The sequence below is a fragment of the Antechinus flavipes genome, chromosome 2, assembly GCF_016432865.1.
Source record: "Antechinus flavipes isolate AdamAnt ecotype Samford, QLD, Australia chromosome 2, AdamAnt_v2, whole genome shotgun sequence".
Taxonomy (NCBI): Eukaryota; Metazoa; Chordata; class Mammalia; order Dasyuromorphia; family Dasyuridae; genus Antechinus; species Antechinus flavipes.
Genome location: NC_067399.1, coordinates 431,427,175 through 431,450,258, shown reverse-complemented (window position 1 = coordinate 431,450,258; position 23,084 = coordinate 431,427,175). Strand labels below are relative to the sequence as shown.

Genomic DNA, 23,084 nt, shown 5'->3' with positions numbered 1-23,084 from the left:
GAAAAGATAGGAAGGACCCATGTTATGAAGTACTTTTAATGCCAAAACAGGAATTTATTATCTTGGAGGTAATAGGGAACCATTGGAGTTTATTGAGGGGTGGCAGGAGAAAAGAAGAAGGAAAGTTTGAAATGGTTAGTCAGCTCCATAGAGTTGATAATTTAATACATGGAAACTGATGAGATCACCATATAAAATAGCATGTCATGAGAACAGATGAAGGTCCATAACAGGATGTTGGTGAATGCCCATAATTAGTTGATATGACATATATGAAGAACTACCAAGTTAAGACCAAGGAGTTGTGAAAAAGACAAAAAGAGAACCAGGAGAGAGCAGTGTCAGAATAGTAGAAAGGACAGAGTTTCCAGGAGAGATGAGCATTATCAAATGCTTTAGAAAGGTCAAGAAAAGAATGAGGTTTGGTCATTTGATAATTAGTTGATCATTGGTAACTTTAAAAAGAACATTTTTAATTTGTGTTCATATTATAGAAAGGGAAACAGTTTGATAGAAGTAAAGAAGACTTATAAACTAGACAGCATTTTGAACCCAACATACTCAGCTGCTTAAGTCCAGTTTTATTTTTATGTTCTCAAAGTTTGAATATGTCATCATATGGGAGCTGTTGGCCTCTTTTCATTAAACTATCAAAACCCTTGCTTTGTCTTGAAATCAAGTCATATTGGATCATTTGAGCTAATTGCATTTAATATTTTTAATATCCTTTTGTTTTTTAAAAATTAAACTCCTTTGCTTTAGTGCTATAACCTATCCTATCTTTAAACCTTTTCTCTTGCTTTCATCTTCCCAAAGTGCTTCCTTCCCTCTCTCCTTGTCTACTCTTTCTTTATTCCACCTCCATCTGTCAGAATCCTTCCTTTTTCCCTTACCAGAATCCATCTAAAGCCCTTTCCTTTATAGAATTTTCTTGCATAAGCATATTTGACTAGGTAAAAGTCACACGTGTCAAAGTACTTTGCTTGGACCTTTTATTTTTATTTTTGTATGTCTTTCCCATTAATTATTGGAACTTTTTAAGAGTAGGACTTGTGCCATGTGTATCTTTGTATTCCCATTAACTAGCACAGGAGTACCTTGGATGTAGTAGATATTTAATAAGTATTTGTTGAATTGACTTAGAAATTATAATTTAAGTTTTTTTTTATTAAAGTGCTTTTTTTAAAAAATAAAACTTCTATTGCCATCATCCGAAGTAGTTTATGTAAAATAGTTAAAATTTAAAGTGTGAAAGTTCCATGTATCATTGTGGAATAAATTTTTGAGAGAAACAGTAACTAGGAATACAATCAAGAAGAAGATTAGTATCTAATTAGAAGTTATAAATCTGTATCTAAAGCTTTAATTTAAATCTCAATTTAAATTCTCATGTAACCAAAGATTACTTTATTATTAGTTTAATGTTTTGGTGGGAAATATATAAATCATGTTCTGTAATCCTAGACAGCATTTTATGAAAGAGCTGACCTTTTTGACCACAGAGCTATAATTTAGGTGTCCTCAGTCACTTGGTGCCAGCCCCTCAATTTGGATATATAGTACTTAGGAGGTAATAAAAAAGTCCATGTATTATACATATAAATCCAAATCTATAAAAGAAGGGAGAAAAGAAAAAGGCAAAAATGTAACCCATTAATGAATGGGAACTGTTTATTCACTTGATAAATGTGAGTTTCTTTCTCTCACAAAGGTACCTCCCTCTGCAGGATATCATGTGTATGGAATGCCTTTCTCGGAAGCTGAAGGAAGCAGTGACCCTGTATCTGAGGGTAGTGAAGATTGTAGATCTTTGTGCAGGCCGCTGGTGGGAATATATGCCAACTGGTGAGTGATGACTTTATTAGCTAACATATGGTTGAATCTCTTTATATGACAGTATTATGGGAAAGATAATGATCTATTTGTCAGAAAAATTTCTCTGTTTATGGGCAAGTATAATAGAGAAGTGATTTGAATTGCTATATGATTGTCTCAATAATATAATGGGATGTTTAAAATAAATTGAGGCTACAGTTTAATATAATGATTTAATAATTTAATTCTTTCCAAGTAAATAGCTCCATCTGATTGTGCCATAAGTAGATAACTTTATTGGCAAACAACTTAAGAATTTGCAGCAGGGAGTAGAAATTGCAGCATCAGAACTAGACTTGATGTTAGGATAAGTTTCCTAACCGTGGATGGTCCTCAGAATAGAATGTTTGCAAGTTCACTCTCATTTGAAGTATTTAGACAGTAACTGAATGACCACTTGTCAGGGGTTTGTATGTCATCTCTCTAAGCCTCACTTTCTACCCCATTAAAATAGGGATCATGATAATTTATATAGTGATTATAAAAATAAAATACTTAGCAAGATACAAAATATTATATAAGATGAATTATTATTGTTCTGTATATTACTGTTAATATCTAAAATTTCCTATTTTTGTCTTTGATCCTGACCTTCCCTATTTTAGTGTTCTCAATTTATTTTCTTTTTCCTTATTTTTAAAAATCTTGGCATCCATTTTCCTACCAGATCTTTTAAGTCTAGCTAAAATATTCCTTTCTGAATAAAGCCTTTTCTACTTCCTGTTAGTAGTAATATTTGTCTCATCTGATCTTTTAACACCTTGTACTTTGCTTATGGCAGCTTGGCCTAGTTCCTAGTTATGTGAACCTAGGCAAGTCATTTAACTTTATTTGCCTTAGTTTCCTCTTCTGCACAATGAGCTAGAGAAGGAATTGATAGAACATTGCAATATCTCTTATCAGACTTTGAGAGGAGGCAGGAACCTTGCCTGATTTACTTTGTGTTCTCTAGGTGCCCAAGATAACATATGGTACACCAACAAATATTTTGGAGTGAATAAGTTATTGAGCGAATTTATGCATTCTTATATTTTGCCATCCTAAAACCATAATGACTTATTCCTCATATTGCCAGACCCTTTAAAAGGTAATTTACAAATCCTTTTTCTACTTTGAAGTCAGAAGTTTAAGTATTATTGATAACATTTTGCAGAAGAGAAATCTAAGGTTAAGAGAAGGGAAGCGACTTGCCCCAAACAAGAAATTTTATTAGAGATAAACGTACTTGCCGGATAACTATCCTGTGTGACTTAACAATAATTTTTGGAAAATCTGAATATTTTAGTGGACTCAGTGTGATTCAGTAATGTGATATAGCAACCAATGAAGCTTAATGGACTTTTAAGCTACAGAAAAAAAAGGTATATCATCCTGGAATAGAGTGGTGGTAGTTCTGCTATGCTCTGTCCTGTTAAATTATATCTGAAATATTATGTTCAAGTGTGGGTGCCATAATGTAGGAAGACAGTAGATAATCCAGAGACCATCTAGAGAAGATTGTGCATGATAATGAAGGAGGTGGAAATATTTAGAGAGAAAAAAAATATGGTGTAAAGAGAAGTATTAATTGTCATGTGGAAGAGAATTTTGTGTGTGTGTGTGTGTGTGTGTGTATGTATATATATTAGTCATAGAAGTGGGTACTAGATTTTGAACCAAATATTTGATTACAAATCTTAATTTTCCTTCTTAATATTTTTATTATCCTGTCACCTAATCTCTCTGGATCTCAGATTCCTCATCTGTAAAGTAAGGGATATGGACAGTGTAGTCTGTAAGATCATAATCCTGTGTTCTTGTCACCTTAAGAACAGAACATCCTAAGATGAGTCCCTTAACTTCTATGCCCAAAGCAAGATAATACATTGGTGGTAGCATTCTGTTAGAAGCTTGTGATTTTCAGATGGTCCAAGTTGGGTTGGACCAAAGGAAGACCACCTAAAACTCTGTAGAAATAGCAATTTAAAATAAATTAGCATTTTCCCAATATGAGAGCTTATTCACTAAAAGCATAGTAAATGAATTACATCAATGAGGCATTGTACTCACTAATGGAAATATATAATCAAGTGTCCTTCCAAATGAGGAAAGTGAGATTCAGCGAAAAGGCTGATTCAAGTTTGTTGATAGTAGTTCTTGCAAGGCCCAGATTTGATTTTAGGTCTTTTTGCTTCACATCCAACACTTAAGCACTTTCCCATCATACCACAATACCAAAACTAGAATTGGAATCCAGGTCTTTGGCTCCCAAGTCCAGCCTTCCTTTACCAGGCTTATTTAAACTTATTTATTAAAACAAGTTTATTTGCTCTCAAAGTTTTGCTTTACCTTGACACAGGTCCTGGTAAAAATAAGATTTAGTTATCTGTTGCCTCTTTTAAAATTCATGAAAACAAAATTTTCACTTGGTGTTTAGCAGATGCCATTCAACTAGTCTTCATCACCACTGCTGTGACTGTTAAAGTCTTAGGATCTCCTTATTTGCTGGTCAGTTTTTGCTATGGAACTAGCCTGGCTCTGCCATTTCCTTTCTTGTGTTTTCTGGGGAATCTAGGAACAGCTAAGATAGGACTACTCTCACGAATACTTGGCTCAGCCAGTTAAGAAGCCTCTGTTTAGACCCTCTCTAATTTAGATTACGTAGCATCTTCCTACCCTTTTAGAGTTTTGAGAAAATTAGTACTGTGCCTAAAGTCAGTACAAATTGGTTTTCAATTCCTGTACCTATCAGCCATATGGCCCTCTAAATATCCATTTCTTTATCTGCCAAATAAGAATGGTAATATTTGGACTTTTTGCCATGACAGCATTGTCATGAAAAAAGCACCGTGTGAACTTTTAAAGGCAGTATAAATTGAGTTGTTTCTTCTTAGCATCAAAAGAATTATTTGTCTGAAACAGTAGGAGACAGGATTATGAAATGAGTTGAAAAGTAAAAAGCAACTTAGGGTAGACAAGATAGAATTCCTGAGAAGAAAGATTGTCACTTTACTCACTTTACTGTTAAGAGAAATTTTACCCCTGTGTGGTCTTTTTTGTTATGCCCATCATATCCTTCATTTCCTTTAAACTCTGACTTTAGAACTTAATACTTCAAAAGGTGCATAATCTTAAGAATAGCAGAGTCATCTCCATTCGTTCTGATCTCTGTTTTGCCATTGGACCCAGGTTAAATCCAATTCACATAAGAGGTCATGATACCCCTTTTCTGTCAAGGTCCATTTCTAGAATGAAGTATGAACAATGAACGAATAAGTCTAAGAAGAAAGGAGGCATACTTAGGCAGAGAGTTCCTACCATGCCATTAATTAACCCGATAATATTGGGTAAACTATTTCCCTTCTTTACATCTCATTTGCTTCATTGGCATAATAGGGATAATAATCTCTGCCCTGTCAACAACACAGGGTTGTTGTGAATACCAAATAAGAAAATTAATGTGGATTTTATTCGAAAGTTATTTTAAAAAATGTCACATTGATAGGTTCCAGTATACTTTTCTCATAAAAACCTGGTATAGTGATAATGATGTTAATAATCATGTTATATCACCGTACAGGATGCTACTGTAGGAATAAATAAAGCTTATTGTTGTGCTATGGGAGCCACCTATCAGTGGCTGCTGGAGGTTTAACTTCAGCATGGATCTCTTCATGTAAGAGGATGATGATGGTGATGATATAAGGAGACTGAGAGGCAGTTGCTATTCTCTGACCTCTAAAACAAAAGAAAGTGGGAGATGTAGAGGGCTGCAGATAGTGGGGGGAACTCTGGGTAAGATGTAAGACTCTTCAGCCCAGAGTTCCCCACTATCTGTGGCCCTCTACATCTATCTCTAACACAACTTCCAATATGTGTTGGGAAAGGGTGTAAGTGTATTCCTTCAGCTTATAAGTTTGATTTCTTTCCCTTTTTCTTTTTGCACTTAATAGTATTTTATTTTTCCAGTTACATGTGAAGATAGTTTTAAGCACTTGTCTTTAAGATTTTGAGTTGCAAACTTCTTGCCCTCCTCCTTTCACCTCTCCCTCCTCAAGACAGCAATCAATCTGTTGTGCTTTATATAATCATTTAAAACATTTCTACATTACTTATGTTGGGAAAGAAAAATCAGAATAAAAGGAAAAAAACACAAGAAAGAAAAAAACAAAGAAGATGAAAATAGTATGCTTTGATCCACATTCAGTCTTCATAGGTCTCTCTTTGGATGCATATGACATTGTCATCCCAGGTCTGTTGGAATTATCTTGGATCACTGTAATGCTGAGAAAAGCTAAGTCTATCACAGTTGATCATCACATAATCTTCTTGTTACTGTGAACAAGTTCTTCTGGTTCTGCTTACTTTAATCAGCATCAGTTCTTTTTTTTTTTTTTTTTAAATAACTTTATTGACAGAACCCATGCCAAGGTAATTTTTTACAGCATTATCTCTTGCAATCACTTCTGTTCCGATTTTTCTCCTCCCTTCACCCCCTCCCCCAGATGGCAAGCAGTCCTTTACATGTTAAATAGATTACAGTATATCCTAGATACAATATATGTGTGCAAAACCGAACAGTTTTCTTGTTGCACAGGGAGAATTGCATTCAGAAGGTATAAATAACCTGGGGAAAAAAACAAAAATGAAACAGTTTATATTCATTTGTCAGTGTTCTTTCTTTGGGTGTAGCTGCTTCTGTCCATCCTTGATCAATTGAAACTGAATTAACTCTCTTTATCGAAGAGATCCACTTCCATCAGAATACATCCTCAAACAGTATCGTTGTTGAGGTATATAATGATCTCCTGGTTCTGCTCATTTCACTTACCATCAGTTCATGTAAGTCTCGCCAATCCTCTCTGTATTCATCCTACTGGTCATTTCTTACAGAACAATAATATTCCATAACATTTATATACCACAATTTACTCAACCATTCATTTTCCAGCTTCTAGCCACTACAAACAGGGCTGCCACAAACATTTTGTCAGCATCAGTTCTTGCAAATAAATCTCTCCAAGCTTTTCTGAAACTAGCCTACTCATCATTTCTTATAGATAAATAATATTCCATTACATTCACGTACCATAATTTACTGCCATTCCCTAATTTGTGGGCATTCACTCAATTTCCAATCCTTGCCACCACAAAAAGAACTGCATTAGCCATTTTTGCACATGGGTCCTTTTCCCGTTTTTGTGACCACATTGGTTTACAGACCCAGCAATGACAATGCTAGAACGAAGAGAATTCATAATTTTATAGCCTTTTGCACATGGTTCCAAATAACTCTTCAGAATGGTTGGATCAATTCACAACTCCAGCAGCAATGCATTAGTGATATAGTTTTCCCACATCTCTTCCAGCATTTATCGCTATCTTTTCCTATCATTTTAGCCAATTTCATAAGTATTTAGGGTATGTCAGAGTTGTTTTCATCTGCAGTTCTTTAATCAATTGTGATTTAGAGCATTTTTTTTCATATAATTAGAGATGGCTTTAATTTCTTTATCTGAAAATTCTCTTAATATCCTTTGGTCATTTATCATTTGTGGCAATGACTTGTGTTCTTATAAATTTGACTCAATTCTCTATAGTTTAGAAATGAGGACTTTATTAAAAACATATGCTGTAAAAATTATTTCCTAGCTTTCTGCTTCCCTTCAAATCTTGGCTGCATTGGGTTTTTTTGTGTAAAACCTTTTTAAGTTTAATTTAATTAAAATTAACCTTTTTAAATTTCATAATATTTTCTATTTTTTGTTTGGTCATAAATTCCTCCTTACTCCAACAATCTGATAGGTAAACTGTTCCTTGGCTCTCCTAATTTGCTTATAGTGTCACCTTCTAGTTCCTGCTTTTTCTTGGCAGATAGACTCATAAATATTTTATGTCTACAGTTATTTTAAAGTTAAATTAAATTTTAAATTTAAATTAAATGGAATTTTTTTTTTTTATCTCTTGATGCTAGGTTTTGTTAGTGATATGTAGAATTGCGAGTTTATTTATGTGGGTTCATTTTATATTCTGCAATTTTGATAAACTTAAATGTTTCAAGTAGTTTTTTTCTGTTGATTCTCTAGGATTCTTTAAATATCAAATCATCTGCTAAGAGTGATAGTTTTATTTCCTCATTGCATATTATAATTCCTTCAATATGTTTTTATTCTCTTATTGCTAAAACTAATATTTCTAGAACAGTATGACTGATAGTGGTGATAATGGCCATTGTTTCAACCCTGATTTTATTAGGAATGCTTCTAATTTACCTCCATTACATATAATACTTGCTGATGATTTTAAATAGATATTTACTTGTCATTTTAAGAAAAATTTCCATTTATTCTTATGTTTTCTAGTGTTTTTAAGATTTTTGCATCAATATTCATTAGGAAAATTGGTCTATAATTTCTTTTTCTATTTTGGCCCTTCCTCGTTTAGGTGTCAGCAACCATATCTATGTCATAAAAGAAATTTGCTACAACTCCTCCTTCACCTATTTTTTCAAATAGTTTATATAGAATTAGTTATTCTTTAAATATTTGGTAGAATTCACTAGTAAATCCATCTGGCACTGGAGGTTTGTTCTTAGAGATTTCTTGTTCAATTTCTTTTTCTAAAATGGGTTATTTAAATATTTTATTTTCTCTTCTGTTAATCTGGGCAATTTATATTTTTGTAAATATTCATTCCTTTCACTTAGATTGTCCTATTTATTGGCATATAATTTGGCATAATGACTCCTAATTATGCTTTAATTTCCTCTTCATTGGTGTGTTAAGTTCACCCTTTTCTTTTTTTGATAATGGTAATTTGATTTTCTTCTTTCCTTTTTCTAATCAAATTAACCAGTCAATTCTCTCTCTCTCTCTCTTTTTTTTTTTTAGGAGTTGCTTTGTTTTTGTTCTTGTTTCTCTAAGTTCTTTTAAAAAAAAAAAAAAAAAAAAAAGCTGTTGGCTTTCCCCCCCCATAATTCTCCTGCATAGCTTTCATTTCTTTTCTATAATTTTTCTTCTACCTCTCTTACCTGATTCATAAAATCTTTTGAACTCTTTCAGGAGAACCTTTTGAGCCTGAGATCAGTTCAAATTCCTCTTTGAGGTTCCACATGTTCCACATATACATGCATTTTGACACAGCTGTTTTCTTCTGAGTTTGTGTTCTGATCTTTTCTGTTGCCATAGGTAGCTTTCTGTGGTCATGTCTCTTCTTTCCTTTTTTGGCTCATTTTTAAAGGGTGAGCTTTGCTCCCACAGCTCAAGGAATGCTGTCCTAATCTTTCATAGGACAATCTTGGCTTTCTGAGCTGAGGCCAGAAGTGCTGCCACCTTTCTTACTATACTGGGTTGTGGCCTGGCTTAGTCAGGCCTATCATGCTTAGATGTAGGAGCTTACAGTTTGTTTTCTGCAGTGGTGCTAGAGATTTTATAACTGGCATGTTGAGCCAGGACAGTGTGGCCTTGGATGCTGATCTGTGTTGTGACTAACAACCTCCTGCTAGATTCCCTGCATTGTGCTTTTGGTAGGCCGTGCTCCTCTTTTACCCAAGCGACACAGAATCTTTTCTGAATTCTTCTAAGTTATCTTAAGCTAGAATATTGTTTCACTCCATCTTTTATGTGGATTCTGTTGCTCCAGAATCCATTTAAAGGCCTGATTTAGCATTGTTTCTCGGGGAAACTGGGGAGGACTCGGGCAACTTCCTGGTCCCTCTTCCATCTTGGTCTCTTGACTCCACCTTTATAAACTATGATTACACTGAAGTCTGTGCCTTAGGTGGTTTCATGAGTTATTGTTATTTTTTGAAAAAAATCATCTGGTAGCTGTCCTTATGGGGACCGGAGGTGGAAATGTTTATACATTCTTTTATGATGTTATTTACCATAGGTACACTCATGTTCATTAATTCAGCAAATACTTAGTGCATGTTCTGTGCAGATAGGGTTTAATACCTTTTGTTTCTAATCCCCTTGCACAGTTAATTTTATTTGATAATTTTATTCAAACAAAAAAAGCAGAATGATGAGGTATGAAAAGAATATATTAGATTTGGAATCAAAGGACCTAGGTTCAAATTTGACTCTACTTCTTACTATGAAGCTTGATGTGAGTGTTTTAGTATTATTTGGTTTCTCTTTCTTCATCTGTAAGATTTGAACTTAATGACTTCTTAAATTGTACTCCAGCCCTAAAACTTTGCTCTTATGAAGATTCTCCATTTTGTTAAGTTCTCTTAGGTACTAATTTAACATTAGACATAAATTTAATGTTCAAATAGGATGAGATCTAAGAGACCATTTAATTCAAATACCTTATTTTACAGAATCAGAAATGGAAGTCCAAGTTGGGAAAGGGACTTAGCTGGAGTCAAAGAGTAGGCTGATCCTGGTGATAGTTTCCAGTAATTTTAGAGCATACTTAATGAGGAAAAAACAAAAAATGACTATGTAGTGGGAATATTATATATCAGAAAGAGGAATCTACTTTAGTGTAAAGGATGTGAGCATAAAATGATCTCAGTACATTAAGAGACCTACATAGGAGGTAGATGGGATATATCCATTTTTTTTTTTCCTGTATATTTCATATCCCTAGGAAATCTTACTTCTTGTCTTCCACAGGTAGTCAAGAAATAATATTAGAAGATAACAGCATTGATGACTTATTTCTAACTTCTCATAAACTTCTCAGGCTTTACTGATTCCAGTTTTCTAAAACTGCTCAAGAAGATGCCAGACATAGAGCAGCTCTATGGCCTTCACCCTAGATATCTTGAGAGGCGACGGGTTCGTGGCCATGAGGCCTTTAGCATTCCTGGTGTGCTAGAAGCCTTGCAGGCTTGCCCAAACTTGCTGGTGAGTATATTATCCTCAAGAGCTCTCTGGGTATCTTTGAGTAAAACGGTATTAACAAATTTCATTATTTCAATGGAAATAACATCTGTACTGCTTATTGCTCTACCATGTTGTTAGGAGAATTTCATAAGTTATTTTTTTAACTTTATAAATGTTTTATAAAGTAAAATATAACTGCATTTTACTTTATAAAAAATATTAATATGAAGTTAGATTTTGTTGTTGAGTTGTTTGGTCATGCCCACTTCTTCATGGACCATAGTATGCTAGTACCTTCTATTCTCCACTATTTCCTGACATTTGTCCAAGCTCATTAAATTAAATACAAAGGTTTTTATTATCTGAGAATTACTGGCATCAGAAAAAGGACTTTTAAAATAATAAGCATAACTCCTTAAAATAGGAAACAGCATTTTATAATTAATGATTGAAAAGTGATTTGATTATTATCTTGAAATTATGAAGATATTTTTCTTTTTTTGGTAAATTGCTTTCATTCATTTTAAACTTAAATACAGAGGTAGCTAGTTGGTGTAGTGGATAGAGTGCCAGCCCTGAAGTCAGAAGGACCTGAGTTCAAATTTGACCTCAGACATTTAACACTTCCTGGTTGTGTGGGCAAGTCACTTAGCCCCAATTGTCTCTGCAAAAAATAACAAAGAAACCTTCTCAAAAATGAGAAAACATAAAAAAAGACTTTGTGCCATATTCTGCGTGTATACAGCAGAACATGAGAGAATTCAGTCTGAAATAATACATTTCCATCCCAAGAAAATCTACATAATAAATACTTAACATTGTTTTCAAAACTTCCCAGCTTTTCTTTGTTTCCTTGAAGATTTTCTTTTATTCTCTCCTGTGTACTTTTTACTTTTTCCTCTTCCTCTTCCCCCCAAGAAATCTACAGTTAAATACAGATATAAATCTGAACACATTAATACAAATATACACCTGCATGTGTAAAACCATGCTCTGTATGTTTCCACTTGCCATCTCTTTTTTTTGAAGATGTATATAGTATGTTCCTTTTTAAGTTTGTCTTTACATGTTTTTCTAAGTCAGCCACCTCATCATTTCCTATATTATAGCAGTATTCCAAATCAATCACATCTTATTTGAGAGATTTTCCATGAAAATTTTCTCCCAGTTTTCTGTATTCCTTCTATTCTTGGCTGTCTTGGCTATTTTAATTTAAAATATAGAAATTAACCATTTTACACTTCAACAGGGCTGTCACATTATACCATAAAGTCTGATAATACAGAATCTGCTTCCTTTACATGTTTTCTCTGATTTCTTTGAAATTCCCAATCGTTTCTTCTTCCAAATGAACTTTGTTCTTATTTTTTCTAACTCAGGAAGATAATTTTTTAAATAATTTATATGGCATTGGATAAATAGATTAGTTAAGTAGAATGATGATTTTTAAAAATTATATTGATGTTACCTGTCCATAAACGATAAATATTACTCCAGTTATTTATATCTGAGTTTATTTGTAGTAGGTCTTTTATGTTTATATTCATATAGTTCCTATGTCTGTTTTGGCAGATATCTTCTTAGGTATTTTTATAGTCTTTATTTATTTTAAATGGTCTAAAATAATATTAAATAATATTACTGACATATTGTATAGTTTCTTTTCTCTTTTAAGTCTGTTTTATCTGTAACTTTGAAATATAATTACTGCCCCTGCTTTTTATATATATATATAATAAATCCTACACTTGTCCTTTATTTTACCTTTGTATCTCTCATTTTTATAGTGTTTTCTGAAAGTAACGTATTGTTGAATTCCAGAATTTTAATCTGCCATCTATTTTTGTTTTATGGGTAAATTAATTTCATTCACATTCTGAGCTGTAATTTCTTGTATATTTCCCTCCTCATTTTTTCTCACTCACCTTCTCACCATATTTACTCTATCCCTTCTCACTCCTATATAGGTTTTATTTCTAGACTCGCTACCTTAACCTTTTTATTCTTTAACCTATCTATCCCTTCAAGAATCCCTCCCTTACTCCACCTCCAGCTCTACCCTATCCCCTTGCCCTCTTATTTCTTTCTGAATTTAGACTTGTATATTCTTCTAGATTTATGTTATTCCCTATTTAACCCATTTTCAATGAGAATAGCACTACCTCCTCTCCTCCCATTAGCTTCTTCTGTATCAATTTTTTTCTTTTATGCCTCATTTATATGAGTTAATTGCTTGTTACTTTAATTATTTATTCTACTTATACAGATTTATTTTTTTAGAATGATCCCATCATAAACAGCTTAAGCCTTTCTTTCAAACTATAGGTATAAGTAGACATTTTGATTTTATTGAGTCCCTTATAATTGGTCTTTAATATTTACCTTATATTTCTCCTGGATTTCATATATATATATATATGAAATATATATATGTATATAATAAAAATATATATAATATATATATAATAAAAATTTTCCAGTTCTGCTGTTTCTGACAGAAATAACAGAAAATCTTGAAGTTCATTAAATGCCTAGTTATTCTTGGGCATAACTCCACTTTTGCTGTACAAGATGAGTATTCCAAGATCTTTAATTCTTCATTTTAGTAGCTGTGAGGTCTCATGTAATCCTTATTGTAGCTTCATGATATTTAAATTGCTTTTTTTTCTTGTTGTTTGCAATATTTTCTCCTTTAACCTGAGAGTTTTGAAACGACTATGATAATCCTTCAAATTTTCCTTTTGGTATCTCTTTTAGGTAGGGACCAATGGATTTTTTTCTATTTCTGCTTTGTTTTCTTGTAAAATTTCAGGGCAGTTGCCCTGATAATTTCTTATAATGTAATATATTAAGATTTTTTTTTTGATTATGTCTTTTAGGTAGTCTAACTATTGTTATATTATTTCTCCTAAACCTGTTCTATAGCTCAGTTGTTTTTCTGATGAGATGTTTCACATTTTCTTTTTTTTTTTTTTTTCCCTATTCTTTTGATTTTGATTTATTGTCTATCTTTTGGTTTCTTAGAATGCCATTAGCTTCCCTTACCCAGATTTAATTTTCAAATAATTATTTTCCTCAAGTTTTAATTCTCTATTTCAATTTGTTTGATTTTTTTTTTCATAATTTTTCTTGTTTTTCTTGGATTACTCTTATTATTTTTTAATTTTTCCTTGATCTCCTATCTAATTTTTAAAGTCCTTTTTAAGTTCTTGCAATAACTCTTTTTATGCCAGAGATCATTTGATATTTCTCATTGAAAAAGAAGAGAATTTTAAGCTCCATTATCTTCTTCTGAATATGAACCCACATCTTCTCTATCCCCATAATAACCATCTCTAGTTGAATTCTTTCTCCTTCACTCATTCATCTTTATTTATTTGTTTGCTTGCTTATTTTTCTGTTCATTGATTTATTCATCTATTTATACATCCATCCATTTATTTATTTTGTTGATGTATTCATTTATTTACTTTTAATAGCTATTAATATAATCAAGATCTAATCCCCAAGGTATGTGGAATAATTATTGACCCAAGTCTTAGGTCCTTCTTACTTATTTTTAAGATCAGTCTAGAGCCCACTCCTGGGCTCCTCTCTCCACTTCTAAGTCATAACTACTGCTGATAGTCATGGTATTCTACACGTGATCTTATTCTCTGTTCTCCCTTTGATGGCTGCAAACTACAACTGTCCTCTCTGCCCTGGATTCTGCTCTCTTGCAAGTGTTCATAGCCAGCAAAGTCCCAGCCTCTCTGCTTTTGTACTCATCTGGCTTGTGTGATCTCCTTTTCCCATTGCTGTAGTACAGGATTCATTTGTCAGGTACCCACATTCTACATGAGATGAAAGTTTTTAAGACTGAGGCTGCCTCTCAGTTCCCCTGCTCCTAGAATTTGTTGTTTGTTGATTCTACCCAGGCACCTGAAGATAATTGCACTTTACTTAGGCCAAACCTATTCCCTTATAGGTCTATTCTTTTCTGGGGTCTTCTCGAGTTATTCTAGGAAAACAACTGATTTACCCAATTTTTGTTTATTTTTGTTGTTCTTTGTTTCCTCCGATGCAGTGTTCTAAGTTGGGTGGGTTTTTTAGGAGGAAATTTGGAGAACTGGAAGTTTTCTGACCTATTTCTCAGAATCCTTCTGATATTTTTTCTTGTATTTATTTATTTTTAATTTTTTAATTTTTTTACTTATTTTTGCTGAGGCAATTGGGGTTGCCCAGGGTCACACAGCTAAGCTGTGTTATAAGTGTCTGAAGCCACATTTGAACTCAGGTCCTCCTCACTTCAAATCGGGTACTTGATTCACTGCACCACCTACCTGCCCCAGTATTTTTTCATATTAACAAAATTCAAGTTCATAATTTAAACTATACACTAATTATTAGAACCAACAAAAAAAATGAGGAACTTGTGGTTTAGTTTTTATGAAAAAAGTTTATGACAATTTCCGTAGACTTGTGATGGAAGAAGAAGAGTATGGGGACTGAATGTGGATCACAACATAGTATTTTCATCTTTTTTGTTGTTGTTCGCATGTGTTTTTTTCCTTTTTTCCCTTTTTGATCTGATTTTTCTTGTGTAGTATGGTAAATATATAAATATGTTTAGAACAATTGCACATGTTTAACTTATTGGATTACTTGCTGTCTATGGAAGGTGGCTGGGGGGAAAAGAGAAAAATTTGGAACACACGGTTTTACAAGGTTGAACATTGAAAACTATCTTTGCAAGTATTTTGAAAATAAAAAGCTATTATAAAAAAAATTGGGCAAGTGGAAACTAATGACTCCATGAGACATCAAAAAAAGTAAAACAAAATTAAAATAATGAAAAAAAATTTAAAATGTTTATGGCACAGTATGACATCCTTCACTTCTTATTTTGTTTTCATAATGTGACCATTAAGATGGTTATTTTTGTAAAAGTATTTGAGGGATGTGTCCCAAGGGTTTTTCTTAATCTTTTGCTATTTTACAAAACTCATCAGTAGAGGTGTTAATGTGGTGGTTATGAATATACATTAGTATAGAGTGGGAAGGTATATTTGAGTGTTAACTAATTTTGTAAGTGGTCAATTCATTAATTTTTTTGTTACAACTTTTTGCTACTCTTTATATTATTATAGAAAGGCATCATAGCATAGTGAATAAAAAGCTAACCTCAGATTCAGGAAGATATGGATTCAGGTTCCCTTTTCATATATATTACCAAATCATCTTACTTCTCACTGTCATACTCAACCTTAAGTTGCAAAATAGCTGCTTATCTGCTTTGGTAGAAGGCATTTTGTAATCAAGACTTCTCAAAGCTAGGCCCCCACTAAACCAAAGTGCTTGCTGGGACCTGTATAATGAATATTCATATATAAAATAGCCCCTGTACTTTATAATTTGCATCCATGATCTAATCAGTAATGATGTACTCTCCTTTCATTCAGACTGCTGTTCCTCTAGGCCCTATTCTCCTGTGTGCTTCTTTTTTTTTATATCCTCTGTTTTACTATCCTTTTGTCATACTAGAGACATTCCACTGGTTCTTAGATATTTTTATCAGATACTTATTAACATGTATCAATTTTTCTTTATAAGCTTAATGTTCTCTATTTTGTTCTGATATTTTCCCTACCACTAGACACTTTTTTTTACCATTTGGCAATTCCTGCCATATTTCAAGATGGAAAATGTGCTATGACTTATCTTAGATTAAGGATCATCAAGCCCAATATTTTAGCAGAGTCCTAGACTTGGAAGATCTAAATCTGAAAGTTATTGTATGAGTATGTTGCCTTTCCTTTAGAAATTTGGGCATTATTATTTAAGAAAACTAAGATCAGAGAGGTTGTTTGTTATTTCATTTATCTACTTAGTGGTACAATCTCAACTTGGAATTTGAAAGTAGTATAAAAATCAGAGTTATGATTTGTTTTATTTCAGCAGCAAATTTCAGGAAAGGAGGGAAGAAAATGCTTTTGATTTCAGTTGATTTAGTGTTTTACTTTGAAAAGAGAGTATATGCCTTCAGATGTTAACTACAAGTTTCTCTCCTGCTTATCTGTGCTACAATACAGGGCGTGGAAACCTCACATTTGGAGTTGGTGGAAGCCATCTGGACATATATGCCTCAAGTTCATATTTTGGGGAAGTTTCGTAATCGTAATGGAGCTTTTCCCATCCCTCCTGAAAACAAACTGAAAATTCCTATAGGAGCCAAAATCCAAATCTTGCATCTAGTGGGTGAGTGTACACTTCTACTGTTACTTAGAATCCTCCTTTTTCCAGTGCCATAAAATTTGCATTTCATATGAAGAAGATACCTGCCAGCTCTTATGGATTTCAGAAAATTGAGCAGAAATTTAGTTTTTTTTTAATCATCAAGTTTGCAAAGTACATTCTTTCTTTGCCTACCTTTTCAAACTTTTCAAAAATTCAGACAGTAATACTTTTCATTCTTATATTACAGTAAGTCTTTACATTACAGTTTGTCTTTACTTTGTGTCCACTTGTACTTTAGAAGTTATTTTGGCAGCTGAATATTTGGTGCCCAGTCTCCACTTCCTTGAGACCCTAAAGACAGCTATAATTGAGATTAATAAAATGGTCTCTTTGGGGCATATAATTTTGGGGGAAATATCCATGAGTTATTTGAAGCTATTGTTTTCCTTCCAAACTTGATTCTAAACTCTACAGTTTCACTCTCAAGTAATAGTGAGACTAGAAACTTTGGCATTGGCTTTGGAACATTCAAATAAATGCCCATCCTTCATTAAAGTCTTGCTTTCTCCTCTTTCCTGGTGGCCAATATACATGTAGCTTGTGTGACATTCATGTAGGAGTGTGAGGAAAATGCTTTGTAAAATTTAAATGTCATATAAATGTAAACTAATAGTTTTCTGTTTCTTTAAAGTCCTCTTCCATTGCCTCACAATGAAAAGCTGACTCCAGTTTCTCAATGGCTGTGCCAGCTGAGGGCAAGCTCTGACAGATTCTATCAAATTGGAAAGGTTTTAATTATAGTCTGGAAATTAGACTTGATCATCTAAAGTTTAGCCTAGCTAAGCCATCATTAGAAAGTTGGACTTGAGGTAATGAATTTTTTTTTCCTTAACAATTCCTGGATACCATGTAATAAAGTATGAAAGAAGAATTGTGATCTGTGTTGGACCCCCTCATAAAGTTATGATTACTTGAAGTTTAAATACAGTATATCCAAAACTGGTAACTCTATCCTGGACATGGTCATGTTCAAGAGGTTAAAACTTATGAAATTCAGATGTATTAAAGTGCTTTAATGTAAGAAAATCCAACTGGTTTTCTGACTGGGCCTCTCATGTTGATAAGACCTTAGTGGGAGCCACAGGTCTCTGAAATCTTGACCTCTGAAGTCTCAGAAATTTGCTTTTATTTAGTTTACCCTGAAGTTCTTAATCTCTTAGGATTCACACATCGAAACTTTAACTTAAAAGATATCCTTTGTAGGGGCAGCTAGGTGGCTCAGTGGAGAGAGCACCAGCCCTGAAGTAAGGAAGACCTGAGTTCAAATGTGGCCTCAGACACAACACTTTCTAGCTGTGTGATCCTGGGCAAGTCACTTATCCCTAATTGCCTTGGGGCGGGGAGGAGGATATCATTTTTATAAACCAGAATGCCAAGTTATTCATTGACAGTGTGAGTTTTATTTTGCAAGAAAGATGGTATAAGTGGTCCCTTCAGAGGATACTCCTCTGATGGAAGACTAAATTACTAAGAGTATTGCCTAATGAGCATGTATGTAATAATTCATTTCCTATGGTTTACAGAGCATTTGTCTCATGACCTTGTAAGATGGAAATAACATCTGATATTTGCGTAGCACTTTCTGGTTTCATTAATCTTTTTATTTGGTTCTCATAGCAGGTCTTACATAGCACAGATAATATTGTTTCATAGGTAAGGAAACAGATATAAAAATTAAAATTACTTGGGACTAGGACCATTCTTCTTACTTTTATGACTAATATTTTTTTCTACTATTTCACATAGAGCAAAAAGAATAAGTTCTCCTGGGATAGTTTTGTCAAGCAAGGGTAGCTTTGTGAATTAATTGCCTTTCAATCAGGCAAAAATTATTTTGCCTTATATCAAATAGTGTTAGAAACACACTGACATACTTACATAGTACCTTTCAGTCATATCTGTAGGTGCGTCATATTAAAAAATATTAAAAACAACTAAGGAGTTATTATTAGTGTCAATTTCAAAGGGGAACATTTTTAATGATGTTTTCCCCAATTTGCTAACTGTAGATCTGCCAAAGAAACATTTAGATTTGAGTCAGTTCTTGTTTTCCATACTGCCTCCCACCCTTCACCTTGTTACTATCATAACAGTCTTTCTTCTTTTACTTCTCCTGTCCCCAAGCACCGTGATTTGCTTTTCTTTATCTTTCATAAAGAAAGGAAAAGAGGAGAGGGGATATGGGATACAGATGAAGCCTTCTTCTAAAGATAGAGAAGAGTCTTCCTTAAATATTGCTACCTTTCAGATAAAATTTTTCTTCCTCAGATATCATATAATTCTTTGTGTCACATTCTACCCTGTCTCATATTTACTTGTATCTATATTGTTATATATCCCTTCCCTTGTGCCACAAACAAAAAGCTGTGAGCCCTTGGTTATTTTTCATTGCATTTTCCATGTTTTCTACCTTGCTTAATCATTTTTTAAAATTACATATTTAAAACTAAATACAAAATAAGGAAAAACCAAATAGAGAAAGACAGGAAAAAGAAAACAAAATAAAACATTGTTATGTGCCTAGTAGAACATCAGAAATATTCAAAATAAGTAACAATAAAATTCCATTTCAAGAAAGCCCATATTATAATAGAAGACTTTATATTTATAACTGCCCTTTTTTGCTTTGTTGTAGGTTATTCTTTTGTTCTCTGCTGTGCACATTTTACTTTATTTTTTCTCCTTTCATCCCCCACCTCCCATAAGGAAGCTATAGTTAAGCACAAATGTATTTATTTGTACATATGCATACACACATATAACATCCCTATATATACATATGCATTTATACATATGTAGACATGCATCTAAACAATATTAATATGGTTGAGGTACAATACGGATTTCTCTCATGATTGAATCTTTAAGTTTGACTTTATCTGAGAACAGTGATTGCCAGCCTTGTTTTTTTTTTTCCCCTAATGAATTCTACATTTGATCCTGGGTTATAATATTTGTGCATATCTCTATTTCCTATCCTTCCTAACTCTTCTACTTTTAGTTCTATTCTATTCTTTAACTTCCCTTGCTGTTACTTAACCTCTCCCACCCCATGCATTTCTCCCAGATCCTTTCTCTCTTCATTTATCCTATTCCCATTAATCTAAATACTCTTCTGTACTCCACCTTATCTCTTGCTATCCTTTCCTTCCTCTTTATCCTTTTCCCATTAATCTTTATATCATCCTACTCCCCTTAATCAACACACCCTTCTATAATTCACCTTATCCTATTCCCTCCTCCTTTATTTCTTTATGGTTTTTGGAGGGTGTAGAGCCTTTATGGTATATACATATATTGTTCCCTTTTTAACCCATTCCTGATTTGAGTAGCTTTTCAGACCTATGAGTCCTCCTCTCCCCTCTAATGTGTCTGTGTTAGTTCTTCCTCTGCACTTCATTCCTATGCATAATTTTTATCTTTTCCTAGGCAGTTTTAATTTTTTTAGTCAGAGTTCTGCCCCAATCTTTTTTTTTAACTACTAAGTTACTTATGTAACATTTCCACTTATAAAACATAAACAGTTTAACATTAACATTTGTTAATGAATAATGTTATATTAGGTTATGTTATATGTTAATATAAACAGTCCTTGTTAAGTCCCTTGAAATTAGTCTTTGATGTTGGGATTAAAAAAAAAAAATATATATATATATATATATATATACACATATTTTATATTTTATATATATATGTGTGTGTGTATATATATATACATATATATATATATATATATATATATATATATATAATTTTAGTATTATGGTTAGGTTTGCTAGATATATTTTTGGCTGCAGGTCTAGTTCTTTTGATTGATGAGTTATAATATTTCAGGACTTGTTGACTTTTATTGTAACTACTGACAAATACCATACAACTCTTAATTTTTTGTTTCTTGTAAAGTTTTTGATTTGAGGATTTCAAAATTTGGCAATAATATTCCTATGTATTTTTCACAAAGGATTTCTTTCAAGTGGTGCTTTTGCATTCACTAAGTATACTGGTTTCTTCTTGCTTAGAGCAGGGTCTCAGCAGCACAGCTTAGCCTGATATTCCCAATCAAGAAAAGTTCCCTCATTTTTTGGGACTCAGATCCCAATCTACCCATGCTATCTGTCCTGGAGGTAAAAGTTGTTATAGTTGTGGCTGGGGTTCTAGCCAAACACAGCTAGTCTCAGAGCATCTCCCTTGCTATTTCAGTGGAGTTAGGCTAGAGGGATCTACATTTCACACTGGTTAAACAAATCCTGGGCTATTTCTTTAGGTCTTCTGGTGTTGTCCCAAGAGGACTTCTGTTTTGTCCCAAGTCTTATTTGTTTTTCACAGGTCAATATTCACTCTGAGGCACAATTTCTTTTGTTTGGGGGGCATAATTTTCTGACTTACTCTGTCATCTTCCCAGAATCCTCCCTCATTGCTTAATCATTTTTTTAAAAATTGATATTCATATTAGTTTCAGAAAAAAATGAGAAATATGATTAGATTAATGGTGGTCTATTTTAAAGTAAGTGTGTCTATGTGGTTGAGATTTACTTTAAATAGACCATATTTAATATGTATCTGTAAGATGAATTACAGATGTTGAAGTATCCTAGAATGGTAAATGAGGTTCAGTTAGAAAATACATTCTTGAACTTGCTTGTAGAATAAAGGATTATATTTTAATGAATTCTTGACTGTTTCCTTCCTTTAGGGGTTAATGTTCCTGAAATTCCTTGTATTCCAATGTTAAGGCACCTTTATTTGAAGTGGGTGAGACTCACCAAGCCCCAGCCTTTTAAAGATTTCCTTTGCATCAGCTTACGCACTTTTGTCATGAGGAACTGTGCAGGTAATGATATGATTGATTGACAGAATCATAATAAGTCGCATACATGAAAAGAATTCTAACGTGAAATTTAGTATTTCGTGTGTGTGTGTGTGTGTGTGTGTGTGTGTGTGTGTATGTGTGTGTGTGTGTGTGTGTGTGTATACATATATAGTATTATATATTATATTGAGCTTAATAAAGCATTTTTATATCCTATTAAGTATTATCTCCTCAAGATAAATAAGTTCATGGCTTCAGAGATAGAAGGACTGTTAGAGATCAACTAATATAATACCTTCTTTTGTCATTTTCTTAGGCAGATGAAGGAAACAGGTACAGAGATTTGGAAAATTTTGTCCAAAGTCACACATAATAAATAATGGAGTTGAAGTTTGAGCTAGGTGCTTTTATTTCATTCATTCATTCAAAAAACAAAGAATGTTTTTTGTATTCTAGTATTCTCCTTTGTGTTTGTTTTTTTTTTTTTAATTTCAAAAAAGTGTTGGGGAAAATCATGACAAGTATATTTAACTTTATTTTTCCAATTATATGCAAAAAGAATTTTTAAAAAATTTTGAGCTCCAAATTCTTTCTGTACTTCGCTCTCTCCAAAAATAAGGCAAGCAATTTAATACAAGTTACAAAATAAATGTACAGAATGCAAAACTTTTTCATATAAGTCATGTTGTGAAAGAATACAAGAAGTATATTAATAAAAGGCACTCCCAAAATAAAAGAAAAGGTGACATGCTTCTGTCTGCATTGAGATTCCATTAGTTCTTTCTCTAGATACCACTTTTCACCATAAGTCCTTTGGAATTATCTTGGATCATTGTATCACTCAGAATAACTAAGTTATTTAGTTGATTATCATATAATATTGCTGTTCCTTTGTAAGTTTTACTCGTTCTGCTTATTTCACTTTGGTAATGTAAGTCTCTTTGTCTGAAAAGTTGTTTCTTATAACACAATAATATTCCCATCATAATCATATACTACGTCTTTTTTCAGCCACTCCCAAATTGATGGGCACTCTTCAATTTCCAATTGCCTTCACAAAAATACAGTTTTTTAGGTCCTTTTTCTTTTCATTTTAAATTCTTTTAAAGATGTAGTTAATATGTGCGCACAGTTTTATAGCCCTTGGACATGGATCCAATTTGTTTTTCAATATGGTTAACTCAGTTCACAACTCTAACAATGCATTAATGTCCTAATTTCACCATATCTTCTCCAACTTTATCATTTTTTCTGTCATATTAATCAGTCTGATAGATATAAGGTGACACCTCATAGTTGTTTTAATT

General features: G+C 32.9%; 1 protein-coding gene across 1 annotated transcript in view; it reads left to right on the top strand.

Moving 5' to 3' along the window:
- The window catches only part of FBXO38 (F-box protein 38), a 113,143-nt gene that overhangs the window by 32,717 nt on the left and 57,342 nt on the right, over window positions 1–23,084 (top strand). Inside the window, exons 4-7 of the mRNA XM_051978954.1 lie at window positions 1,712–1,845; window positions 10,549–10,712; window positions 16,763–16,928; window positions 21,661–21,798. Coding sequence (XP_051834914.1) covers window positions 1,712–1,845; window positions 10,549–10,712; window positions 16,763–16,928; window positions 21,661–21,798 — 602 coding nt within the window. The remainder of the gene's footprint in view (window positions 1–1,711; window positions 1,846–10,548; window positions 10,713–16,762; window positions 16,929–21,660; window positions 21,799–23,084) is intronic.